The sequence below is a fragment of the Lepus europaeus genome, chromosome 12 (genome assembly GCF_033115175.1).
Source record: "Lepus europaeus isolate LE1 chromosome 12, mLepTim1.pri, whole genome shotgun sequence".
NCBI lineage: Eukaryota > Metazoa > Chordata > Mammalia > Lagomorpha > Leporidae > Lepus > Lepus europaeus.
Genome location: NC_084838.1, coordinates 94,526,995 through 94,539,871, shown reverse-complemented (window position 1 = coordinate 94,539,871; position 12,877 = coordinate 94,526,995). Strand labels below are relative to the sequence as shown.

Sequence of the window (12,877 nt, the reverse complement as noted above, 5' to 3'; positions counted from 1 at the left end):
ACCACCACTCCCACCCTCCCCCATATCTTTGTCTCTGCCTTTCAAATAAATATAAATAAATAAATAAATATTTTTAAGAATACTCCATGTATCTTGAACACTGGGAGAGCATACAAGTTAAGATAGAAAAGTATCCTTGGACCAAGCATCTCTGTCTTTTTATTTTTTTAAGATTTGAGAGGTACAATTACAGACAGAGAGAGAGGGAAGCCAGAACACAAACCACAGCCCATTTGGGATGCTGGCACTCCAGCAGAGGCTTAGCCTACTATAACACAGCACTGTAACTGTCTTTTAAATAAGAAAGTAAACAAACAGGAATTGATTTTAGCTCATTTGATCCATTTTGAGTGGGTTTTTGTACAGAGGGTAAGGTAATTGGATCTCCACATGCAGAAGTACGAAACTAGACTTCTACCTTACATCTTACATAAAAATTCACCCAAAACAGATCAAAGATTTATATTGATGACCCAATATCATCAAATTACTAGACTACATTGGGGGAAACTCTGCAAGACATTGGTTTAGGCAAAGACTTCTTGGAAAAGACCCCAGAAGTGGCCGGCGCCCTAGCTCACTTGGCTGATCCTCTGTCTGTGGCACTGGCACCCCAGGTTCTAGTCCCAGTTGGGGTACCAGTTCTGTCCCAGTTGCTCCTCTTCCACTACAGCTCTCTGCCCCAGGAGGGCAGTTGAGGATGGCCCAAGTGCTTGGGCCCTGCACCCACATGGGAGACCAGGAGGAAGCACCTGGCTCCTGGCTTTGGATCGGCGCAGCATGCCAGCCGTGGTGGCCATTTGAGGGGTGAATCAATGGAAAGGAAGACCTTTCTTTCTGTCTCTCTCTCTCACTGTCTAACTCTGCCTGGAAAAAAAAAAGACCCTAGAAACACAGTTAATGAAAGTCAAAATTGACAAATGGGATTACAACAAGCTGAGAAGCTTCTGCACTGCAAAAGAAACACTCAGCAAGTGAAGAGACAACTGACAGAATGGGAGAAAATATTTGCAAACTGTGAAACTCATAAAGGATTAATATCCAGAATCTATAAAGAATTCAAGAAATTCAACAACAACAAAGCAAACAATCCAATTAAGAAATGGGCAAAGGACTTGAACAGACATTTTCCAAGAGATGACATTTAAATGACCAACAGACACATGAAAAATGCTCAGGATCACTAGCCGTCAGGGAAATGCATATCAAAACCACAATGAGGTTTCACCTCACCCCAGTTAGAATGGCTCTCATACAGAGATCAACAAACAACAAATGCTAGCAAGGATGTAGGGGAAAAGATACCCTAATCCACTGTTTGTGGGAATGTAAACATAGCCTCTGTGGAAGACAGTATGGAAATTCCTCAGAAATTTGAATGTAGACCTCCTACTCCTGGAAATTTAGCCAAACCAAAATAAATCAGCATCTGAAAGAGTGATCTGTACCCCCATGTTCACTGCAGCACAATTCACAATAGCTAAGATATGAAATCAACCCAGATGTCCATCAATTGATGGATAAAAGAATTATGGTATATGTACACTATGGAGTACTACTCAGCTGTAAAAAAAAAAAAAAAAAAAAGAAATCCTTTCTTTTGCAACACGATGGACACAAGTGGAAACCATGTAGTGAAATAAGCCAATCCCAAAAAGACAGATATTATTTTTCCATGATCCGAGGTAACAGAGTACCAAAAATGTAATGTATTGGAATGAAAAGGACATTTTGAGACTCCATAATTATTTACAGCCCTTGTCTCTTCTGTTGAGGAACAGTATTTTATTCTTTATAATATTAGTTGAACTCTTTTACTTAGTGTAGGGCTAATTTTATGATCATTAAGTAAACTGAAATTAGGTCTTTGTAAAAATTAAAAGGGGGATGGCGCTGGTGCTGTGGTATAGCAGGTAAAGCTGCCGCCTGCAGTACTGGCATCCCATATGGGTACCGGTTCCTCCTACCTGCTCCACTTCTGATCCAGCTCTCTGCCATGGCCTGGGAAGCAGTGGAAGATGGCCCAATGCTTGGGCCCCTGCACCCAGGTGGGAGACGTGGAAGCTCCTGGCTCTTGGCTTCAGATTGGCCCAGCTCTGACCTATTTCATTTATTTGAAAGGCAGGATTAAAGAGAGAGGGAGAAACAGGGTGGGGGGGTAGCTTCCATTCAATGGATCACTCCCCAAATGGCCACAATGGCCAGTACTTCCCAGGCTGAAGTCATGAGCCCAGAACTCCATCTCTTTCTCCCATATGGTTGGCAGGGGCTGAAGCACTTGGGCCATCTTTGCTGTTTTCCCAGGTGCATTAGCAGGGAACTGGATTGGAAGTGGAGCAGTGGAATGAAACAGGTGCTCATACGGGAATCTGGCAGCTTAACCTGCTGCTCCTCAATGAACTTCTCTTTTTTTTTTTTTTTCTTTTTTTCCTACAGATGTATGAGGTAGGAAAATGAGGCTGCCCAGCTCGTGCAGTCCTGATGATGGCCTCAACAGGGCTAATCTCAGCCTCCAGCCCTGGCTGGGAAGAAAAGGGACCCCACAGCCCTAAGTGAGACAGGCCCATGAACTACTCTTAACACTCCAACTCTGCCTCTTTGCTTTCTTGTCTGTGGCTGCTAACCCATTCCTCACAGAAGCAGAGCAGCAATGTGAAAACACCAGAAAGACCACGCCCCTTCCTGCTCAAAGCTCATGGCAGCATCCACAGAATCTGGAGTGAGGTTCTTGTGCCCTGGCTCCTGCCTATCTCTCCCAGCCTTGCCATCAGTCCCCTTTCCAGCCATCCAACACCCTCTTCCTGGCCCCAAAGCAGGCCGGACTGAGGGCCTTTAGTTCTTCCCTCTGCCGGGTTATGCAGACGCCCATCTCATTCACAAGGAGGCATTCTCCAACCTCATTAGAAAAAGACCTCTCCAATTAGTGTAGGAGTCACACAGTGTTGCCTTCACAGTGCTGTTCACTGCCTGTGACTAGGTTGGACGTGCAACAGTGTCCTGGCCAAGCAGAGGCTCTGTGAGAGCCAGCGTGGGGGTAGCTGCCCTGCCCGTCTCCATAAATGCCGGCTGAGGGAACAGAGGCGGGGGTGGGACCACAGTTCTCTGGGCCTTGCCCTGCTGTGCTTCCTACCACTGGAGCTGAGTCTCCTAAACAATGGATGAGTCAGCTCGGGAGGCCATGGTTAGCGTGCAAACATGCAAGCCAGGGGACTTCCCCATGGGCAGGGAGCAGCGCTGCACAAAAGCACCAGCTAGCATCCCTCCCTAGGGCTCATGAGCTATGGAGTGCTTTCTGTTCTTTTTTATTTTTTTAAGATTTATTTATTTATTTGAAAAGCAGATTTACAGAGAAGCAGAGGCAGAGGCAGAGCGAGAGCGAGTGAGGTCTTCCTTCTGCTGGCTCACTCCCCAAATGGCCACTAATGGCTGGAGCTGCACCGATCCGAAGCCAGGAGCCAGGAGCTTTATCTGGGTCTTCCACATGGGTGCAGGACCCAAGGACTTGCGCCATCTTCTACTGCTTTCCCAGGTCACAGCAGAGAGCTGGATCAGAAATGGAGCAGCCAGGACCTGAACCTGCGCCCACCTGGGATGCTGGCACTGCGGGCGGCGGCTCTACTCGCTATGCCACAGTGCTGGGCCCCTGGAATGCCTTCTGTGACGTATGATTCAGGCCCCCTCAGGAGGAGCAGGAGTGTTTATGTAAAAACAACCCCCCTGGGCCAGTGCTGTGGTATACTGGTTAAAGCCTTGGCCTGCAGTGGGCACTAGTTCCAGCCCTGGCTGTTACACTTCCGATCCAGCTCTCTGCTGTGGCCTGGGAAAGAAGTAGAAGATGGCCCAAGTCCTTGGGCCCCTGCACCTGCGTGGGAGACCCAGAAGAAGCTCCTGGCTCCTGGCTTTGGGTCGGCACAGCTCTGGCCATTGTGGCCATCTGGGGAGTGAACCAGCAGATGGAAGATCTCTCTGTCTCTCTTTCTGTGTCTACCTCTGTCTGTAACTCTGTCTTTCAAATAAATTAAATAAATTAAAAATGAAACAACCCAACAGCAGAAGGGTCCAGGGTGGGCTTCCGCCCAGGCAGGCAGCCTGGCCTTCAGGGGGCCACCTACAGTGGGGTAAGGAGAGGGGGAGTTCCCGGGGCACCTGCCCATCCCACCTGGCTGACTGCAGATTCCAAACACTTGACTTTGACTCTCCGCACAGGGAGATGGGAAGGAAGCCTCTGTTCCCATAGCAGTGCTATGGGATGGCAGTGCTCCTGGGGCCCAGGCAGGAGGTTGCAGGTGAGCAGCCCCTCAGACTGGTGAGGGAAAGGGGCAAAGCCGAGGTGGTGAGAAATGGATCCAACCGGTGCTACAAGCCACAATCAAAAAACAAAACTCGGGAGCCTGCAGTGGGATCCTCCCGCACTGCATGGGAGAGAACAGTGGTATTGGCTTCCTGCTGGGCTACATCTGAAACAAAAGCCCCATTGACTCACACATCTGTTACCACTAAACACTTAGCAATCAATATTTTCCTAAACGTTTTTTTTTTTTCCCCTTCAGCTTTAAAGGGTTACTGTCTGCCGGGCTGCCAAACCCCAACCTTCTCCACGTCAGCAGCCACCACATAAAGTGACTATTAGAACTTCAAACGAAGAATTTGGTCCCGGAAATGGCCTCATGCTAGTTTTTTCCTGAACAGAGACACCAGGAAAATGTCAGAAAGCAAATAGAACCCCACACCCTGAAAGGCTTCAAACACAACCCTCCCATCCCTGAGAGCAGGGGGATGAGTAACCCAGCCCAATTTCACTCAGACAGGAAAATGGCAGATTTCATTGGATGGCCTGGGTGTGTCAGAGGGGAGGGGAGGAGAAGAAAGGGGAGGGGAGAGGAGAGGCAGCAAGGAGAGGAGAGGGGAGGGGAGGGGAGCCAGAAAGGAGAGGGAGGGGAGGAAGAAAGGAGAAGAGGGGCAGAGGAGAGGAGAGGGGAGGGGAGAGAAGAGGCAGCAAGGAGAGGGGAGGGGAGGGGAGAGAAGAGGCAGCAAGGAGAGGGGAGGGGAGGGGAGAGAAGAGGCAGCAAGGAGAGGGGAGGGGAGGAAGAGAGGAGAAGAGGGGCAGAGGAGAGGGGAGGGGAGGGGAGAGAAGAGGCAGCAAGGAGAGGGGAGGGGAGGGGAGGGGAGCCAGAAAGGAGAGGGAGGGGAGGAAGAGAGGAGAAGAGGGGCAGAGGAGAGGAGAGGGGAGGGGAGAGAAGAGGCAGCAAGGAGAGGGGAGGGGAGGGGAGAGAAGAGGCAGCAAGGAGAGGGGAGGGGAGGGGAGAGAAGAGGCAGCAAGGAGAGGGGAGGGGAGGGGAGAGAAGAGGCAGCAAGGAGAGGGGAGGGGAGGAAGAGAGGAGAAGAGGGGCAGAGGAGAGGGGAGGGGAGGGGAGAGAAGAGGCAGCGAGGAGAGGGGAGGGGAGGGGAGGGGAGGGGAGGGGAGGCAATGAGAAGAAGGTAACAAGATCTTAATGTTGCCTTTACCTCAACACCTGCATCTCCTCGGAGGAGTTCCGCAGCTCATCCTGGAGGCGATGCCAGCGCAGACAAGCCCTCAGCTCCTGCTGTTCCTGGGCCTCGTCGGGGGACAGCTGCTGGGGCCACAGACACACAGACGCACGTGCACAAAACAAAGTTCTCACTGTCCTCGTGCTGGGCCAGCGCTGCCCTGTGGAGCAGCTCACGTTGTCCCAGTGCAGACGATGTGGCCTGCTCCCCTGCCTTCCCCTGGCTCCCCAGCAAAGGCTCAGGAGCCCCGTGGCTCTTCGAGAAACCAACTGCTCGCTCCTGGCTTGCCTGTTTCGGAGGGTTCCCCTTGCTGGAACCCACCCGCTGCCCACACTCACACCGGCCAGGAGAGAAAAGGCCTCCCCAGGGCCCAAGTCCGCTTAGATTCCATCCAGCCTCCTCTCCTGCTCTTTCCCTCCATTTCCCTCCTATTTATCCCAACCTTCAGCTTTGTGGAGGGCTGCTTGGCGTGGAGCCGGCTAATGCCACCCAGATGACTGTACAGCCAGAAAAGTGACCGCTGGACTCTGGGGTAGAGGTAGGGGGTAGGCCAGCACTCTGCCCCACTGAGTCACATGGACATGGAGGCAGGGCAGTGGACCCCCCGCCACGGTGGGGAAGTGTCTACAGTCTGCAGGCATTCCTGCCAATCCTCAATCATTCATTCTGCAAGCCCTGGGGATGCTGTGGACAACACGTCTACTACGAAGAATGGAGGGGAGAGGGGGCAGCAGGTAAGGTACACAGACATCAGAGTGCGGAGGTGGAGGAAGAACCCAGATGCCCGCTCACCAACCAGGGGTGGCCTGAGGAGGTGGCGGTACCCAAGCCGCGCCTACAGGAGAGCAGGGTCAGGCAGGGATCAGGGCTCTTGTGCGGAGCCCAGACCAGCAGGGCAGGCATAGCGTGATCTGCTCAGAGAATGGCAGAGAAGGGGACAGGCGGGCCGGGTGCAAGCTACCATCCCGGGAGGGCCAGGGGCCAGGCGATCACAGACTTGGTGCACCTGTTGTTACAGACCCAACTGCATCCCCCAAAATACATATGGTAACGACAATGCAGGGCGACTGTACTTGGAGACAGGGCCTTGAAGAAAGTGATTAAGGTAAAATACTCTATACAGGTGAGGCCCTGATCCAATAGGACTGCTGTCCTTATAGGAAGAGAAGGAGGCCCTGGAGCTCTGCACGCACAGACAGAGAAGGCCACGTGAGGACACAGGGAGAAGGTGGCTGCCGCAAGCCAGGGAGAGAAGCCTCGCCAGACACCAGCCATGTGGGCACCCTGGTCCGAGACCGCCAACTTGTACGAGTGTGAGAAAGTCATCGTGTGGCATTCTGTCACGGCAGCCCAAGTAGACGCGACACCGGAGATGAGTGCAGACTTCATCCGGCTTGATGGCGAGCTCCATGATTCTACACTGCAGCTAACTCGACTCACGGATCCCTGTGGAATGCACCGTGAGTGGGATGCCAGGTCCCAACTCCCTGGTTCTGAGAGCTCACGCTCCCTTTGCTGTGCCTGCTGAGGCCCAGGGCCGACTCCAATGCCTCCTTGCTCCCTCCTCATGGAGTCTGCTGCCAAGCAGGCACGGCCCATGAGCTGGTACCCCCAGCCCTACCCCTCTGAGCCCTCCTCTCCTGCTTGGAAGGAGAGCGATGGCGAAGCTCAGTCCCTGCTTTCCCATCGAGGTCCCTGCCAGGAGTCACCTGCTCCACAACGGCTTCCGGGGTGGCTCAGATCTGACCTCCCCCATGATCATCTGGAGTTTGCTCCTCTCTTCTGACTTGTTTTCTTCTTCCCCTGAATGCTTCTCTCATCTTCTCATCCACTGGGCTACGGCAGGGCTGTGTCTTCCCCGTCCTTTCATCCCTACAGATGGAGCCCAGCATGGACACAGCAGGTGTGCGGCTGGGAGAGGCAGCTCAGCTGGCTTCTGGCGGTGGCCATGGGCCTTTCCAAGGCGGTTAGAGGCAGGCCCCAGGCAAGGAGAGTGGGGAGCCACTGCCTAGAAGTGCAGGCGAGGGAAGGGGAGGAGGAGCACTCTTTGGCACAAGAATGGCACAAATCTGACTGTCCCAGAATAGATGCTCCCTTGGGAAAGAGATTTTGATGGTGGCATGGTGGTGCCTACTGTGTACAGTCTGGGGTGGAAATATGGAGAGGAAGAGAACAGGGGTGTCCTGTTGGGACTGTGTCAAGCCCACTCACCTTATCCCACACATGCTAGAAGGTCAAGCATCCTGGTATCCATTCTACAAATGGAGCCTCAAGGAGGCTGCACAACTCCCCTTACTCACAAAAGTGGTAAACAACAGAGCTGGGATTCCAAGGCTGCTCAGAGCCACAGCCCAGCCTCTTTTCCCATGTCCACCATGTGGCCTCTCTCCACAGGACTGCAGGGTGGCTGGGGACAGGGAGGAGCACACGGCTAGTGCCACAGGCATAGTGCAGAGAGGGCAGGAGGATGAGTGGAGGCTTGGGCAGAGGCCACGGTCCAGTTGTGAGGGTAAGGAAAGCACACTGTACAAGGAAGCAGAGGGGGCAGGGGAAGGGGGAACACCTAGCACTGTGGCAGTTCAAAGCTTGGGGGAGTCTGGTGTTGACCTGTGCGTGGGGAGACGAGTCTGGGCTACCCAGGTGACTTCGACCTGCTTAGTGAAATGCAGATAGAAGGACCCTGAACAAAACCATGCTGCTACGCACAAACTTGGGGATCGTGGAAAACACCAAATAGTCCACTGTGTGAGGGGTGGGGATGGCAGGGAAAAGAAGTGACCCAAATATTTGCAACCAGAAGTAAGCAGGAATCAATTTAGTTGCCATCTCCCCATGAGAAGGAACGGCCAATTCTCTGAAGTCAAGCTTGAAGCCCGCGGGCTTGCTGACCAGCTCTGGCTTTGGGTATGCTTAGTTTGCATCATATTTTTTAAGTTAACAAACTGTGCATAAAAAGCCAGAATTACGGATTCCCTTTAAAACAACAACAACAACTGGAAACGCAGGCTCTACCAAGCCCTCACTTCAGAAGGGCAACAGTGAGAGCCGGGCAGGAGCTACCAGTTGGCTTCTGGCCTCACTGCTCCCTAATGGACAACACTGGCTGCAGTCTGACATTATGACTCCTGATTTAAATTTTAATCTCGTGGTTTAAAACACACAGCGTCACTGTCACACAACCCTAACCCAAAGGAACGTCTGGGTGTGCGGCCGCAGAACGGCCTTCTCGTCACGTATCTGCTCAGATGCCCCCTTCACCAGGGAGCCCTCCCCACCAGTCCCTACAGAGCTTGTCTTCTTGCCGGGACCCTTCGCCATCTGACGTGGGTCAGCCTCATCCGTCTGTTCTCTCTGCTGTCTTTGGCCTGCAAACTGCAGCAGGGGCGGGGGCTTCCCTCTCTTGTGTGCACGGCTCTCTATCCCAGCAAAAACAGGGCCCCGGGCATGGCCGGCACTGGGGGCACATCTGCTGGAGGAGCCAAGGACTACAAGGACAACCTGCTCTGGGTGGTGAAATGCTTGGGGTCACCTCCACCCTACCTGCTGTGCTTCGGCCCAGAACACATCTTCCAGGTGAGTGGCAAAGCCCTCGCTCAGCCACTCCTCTGTCCAGTCGCGGGCCCCGATGGCGAGCCCAAACCAGGCGTGGGCAATTTCGTGGCAGAGGCGGGTCCCGCAGAGATGGCTGCTGCCTGTCAAGGTGCTCTGTGAGAGGAAGACGATGTGTGGGCTGTGGATAATGGGGAAGAAAACACAAGGAGTCGTGTCAGAGCCTGTCCTCATGGCTGCCCCAAGGGGCGGCTTCCCCAGCCTGGCCAGCCTGTCATTACCGTGTGCATGCTAGATCATGACCCAGCGGCTTGTGGCTGGGATGTTTGCAGACATAAATAAAGTGGCCGTTTACGTTCCTGGCAGCCATTCAGGTCGCCGTCCCTGCCAGCGGTTGTCTCCGTCATCAAACGGCAGTTACCTGTAATAAGGAACCTGCACTAAAGTTTTACACCGAAAAAATTACAAGGCAATGGAAGCGTTTACCCTGAAATCTGGACTGTAAAAGAAGAGCAGGTGTGAGAACGCGAAGCCCATGCTGTCGGGAGAGGGATCAAAGAAGACCCTTCAGCCAAAAAATCCGAGCGGCTTACAAGCAGATTGAGAAGTCATGCAGAAAGACAGGGACGGCCGAGGAGAACGGAACCCAAAATTTTCCATTTCACACTGGGGCTGGCGACGGAGTGAACAAGCTAAGCACCGGTGCTGTGGCTAGGTGCGTTTTCCATGAGACCCAGATGAGAGCTGAGCCTCTGGAACACAGGGATTTTCACCGGTACCTGCAGGCGCTTAAGATTCCCACGACATAACAAAGCCACAGGGAGAGAGGGAAGGCAGGGAGTCACCCACCCAGGTGTGCAAACGGCCCCAGGGCTGGCACCAGATGGGGAGATTTAGCTAATCTCATTTTCCATACCTTGTTTTAAGACCCCAAACACCACCGATTAAAATTGCATACATGAGATGGCAGGAAGGGGGACTGAAGACAGAAGAGGTGAACACAAGACCTCCTACGCCAGGGCCTTCAGCACCGAGCATTTTAGCCAGGACTTGTCCACAGCTTTCCTAACCAAGAACTCGCTCTTTAAAAAAAAAAAAAAAAAAAAAGATCTCCTCTCCATCAATCGAACAAAAGTGGTTGTGAAACCTCCGACTTCAGAAACCGTACACACCGGTTCCTTTTGTTTGCCATCACGTCAGCTCCCCACGGGCCAAGACTGCTTGCAGACGCTTCTTCCGCCCCCACGGCCACCATTAGAGAAAACCCCACCTAGTTTTCCCTTGCACAACATCCCCCCGGTTCAGCTCAGAGAGCCCAGCTGCAATCGCGGGAGTCCCGGCTGCCAAAACAGACAGCTTTCATGTGAAATAATAACAGGGCAGACACACAAACGTGAAGGCATGCGTCAGGCTCGCCAAAGGGTCCACCAGGAGCCTCAGAAGTTCCGAGTGCAGTTGGGGCATTAAGGACCAAGGGGTGCCAGGCAGCAGGCATCGAGGCAAGTCAGAGCACTAACTCCAGGAGGAAAGAGGAGGGAGGGAGAGAGGGAGGGAGGGGATGGAGGCAGAGTAGAAGGTAAGGAGGGATGGGGGTGGGAAAGAGGGTGAGAGGGAGGAGGGAGCAAAGGAAACAGAGAGGCACAGGAGCTCAACTTCCCCTTACTGAGAAAGTTGCCCGTGGAGGAGACAAACTGCAACCTGGCATTTTCAAGTAAATGACCCCTGGCTCTGGCATGTGCAGTGCTACAAGAAAAGCCACAGAAATGTACCGAGTAAATAACATTCCAGACATACTGCTGGCAGCAGTTCACCCTTTGGGCTAAAACAAAACAGAAGTAACTTCAGGCCTTATAAACAGGCTCAAAGACAAGCCCGCAGAGGAAGGGCCCAGCAGCCAGAGGCAGGCAGACGAGTAAGCCCACGCGGGTTAGAGGCCGGCCGGCCTGTCTGCTCACAGGCTGCTCGGGAGAAAGCCCTCACTGTCCCAGTGACCTGTCTGTCCAGGCCAATTTATGCAAATACAGGTCTGTGGAGGGGGCCGGAAGGAATGCACTAAAGTGGCCATTTCATCCTCCTGCCCTTTTACTTCCACTGCTACCTGCCAACCAGACCCTCCCAGGCCCACCTCAGTGCTCTGGGGACACCCCCTCCCCGGGGGCCCCATGCTTCCGGTTGGGGCTCAGGACAAACCCCAGCATGGCTAGAATTCAACTCCGATTCTCACTTCCCATCCTCAACCCTTTCTTCCAAGCTCAGGATAAATGTGCTTCCTACCGTACTTCGAGGAAGACACACATCCTCCCCGACAGCAGGGACGGAAGGGCGCTGGACTTGATATAAATGGCCTATTGTGGTGGAAAACACGACCTTATGCCCTGAACAGCAACATGGGAGCCGGCACCTTGGCTCTCAATGCCCAGCTGCCTGTTTAGCCCGCTCAGGTTGGGTTTTATCTGTTGGGTATGCTCAGGCTATTTCCCTGTTACCAGGAAACCGCTTCCTTCTTGAAACAAAATTAAAAATATGGAGTGAGGTTTTGATAACTTCTTCTCAAGGGCTGTTAACAGAATTCGAATAGAAAGGAACCAATGGAATATTCTTTCATGGAGAAATTCCTTCTCTCTTTTTGAATCCAAATGTCAGAATTTCTCAAGGAGAAATTTTACACCTCTCTCTCTCTCTCTCTCTCTCTCTCTCTCTCAACTGCTTTTCTCCAACAGTGAGTGAAGAAAAGTAGAATAATGTTGTCTGGCTTACTTCAAGGAGTATTAAGCATCCCTTCACCAACAGATCACCTACCTCATGCCCACCTTCCAATCTGAATGAACTTCAGAATTTTTTCTACCTTAACCTTGCTTTACAAGGCTCACCCACCCCTGGGCTCCTCATTCCTGCCTTCTCAGAATCCTATTCATGGGCCTGAGCAGCCAGCCAGTGGCTGATCAGTCTTGGCTCTGACAGACGGTGGTGGTGGTGGTGGGGTCTTTGTTTTTCCCCTTGTGAAAGGGGCTGGGTCGGTGGCCTCTGCCGATGCCAAACTGTCCACTGATTATCATCCCAGAGCAGGGGAGCACTAATCATTTCAGTGACATCTTCATCCTAAAAAACGTCTCTTCCTTCCTTTTTTTTTTTTTTTTTTTAAAAAAAACAAACCACACAGTTTAATCATACTTCCTAAATAAGAGAAGGGTGGGGAGGTGATGTTTTCCATCTCAGAAAGCACAAGCCCTCTTGCCTGCGTCTTCCAGCACAAATTCTCCCTGGCTGTGAGAGGGGGAGGAGGAGGGTGGGTGGCGAGCCGTCCCAGCAGGCCACAGGTTCTCATTCTCTCCCCGGAGACCACCGGCGTGGTACAGGCTGACTCCTCCGCAGAGGCCGAGCGTATTGTATGTCTGCCACCCGCTCCTCAAGATTAAAAATATCGCGTCTGGTCTGAAGACGGTGTCTCAAGACTGTTCGTTAATGCTACCTACCGCCCGTGCTTGAATGCCGCGTCGCCTAATTTGAAACATGCTTTGGGCAGAAGAGGAAGGAGCGCCTCCATCACTCCCCGGAGCTGCTCCGGCCCTTCGGGAGGAATTCAATTTGGAACGGAAATGGAGAATTTCATCAGATCTTAAGTAGGAGCTGGTGTTTGATTTATTTCTGCTTTTTCCAGGGAGACTTGACCAGCGTGGCCCATCTTGCTGCTTAGGGAGTGATGCAGCACTTAGCAGTTCCAGCTACAGGCTGTGGCTACAGCCGGTCAGAGCAGGCTGCCCGAGTGGAACTGAGAGAACAGGAAATTGCATCGGGCTAA

The 12,877-nt window shown here is 52.7% G+C and overlaps 1 protein-coding gene and 1 non-coding gene across 17 annotated transcripts in view; both read right to left on the bottom strand.

Annotated features, from left to right (window-relative positions):
* The window catches only part of AOPEP (aminopeptidase O (putative)), a 407,649-nt gene that overhangs the window by 196,829 nt on the left and 197,943 nt on the right, over positions 1-12,877 (bottom strand). For 13 of the 16 annotated variants that reach the window (XM_062208534.1, XM_062208541.1, XM_062208543.1 and 10 more), the window contains exons 6-7: positions 9,070-9,259; positions 5,506-5,615 (exon numbers count right to left, since the gene is read on the bottom strand). In XM_062208534.1, the coding sequence (XP_062064518.1) occupies positions 5,506-5,615; positions 9,070-9,259 (300 nt within the window). The remainder of the gene's footprint in view (positions 1-5,505; positions 5,616-9,069; positions 9,260-12,877) is intronic. The other 3 variants (XM_062208529.1, XM_062208536.1, XM_062208533.1) reach the window with 1 other exon arrangement.
* LOC133772107 (small Cajal body-specific RNA 20) lies at positions 2,435-2,564 on the bottom strand. The gene has a single exon (XR_009867732.1). It is a non-coding gene; the product is annotated as a small Cajal body-specific RNA 20 (non-coding RNA).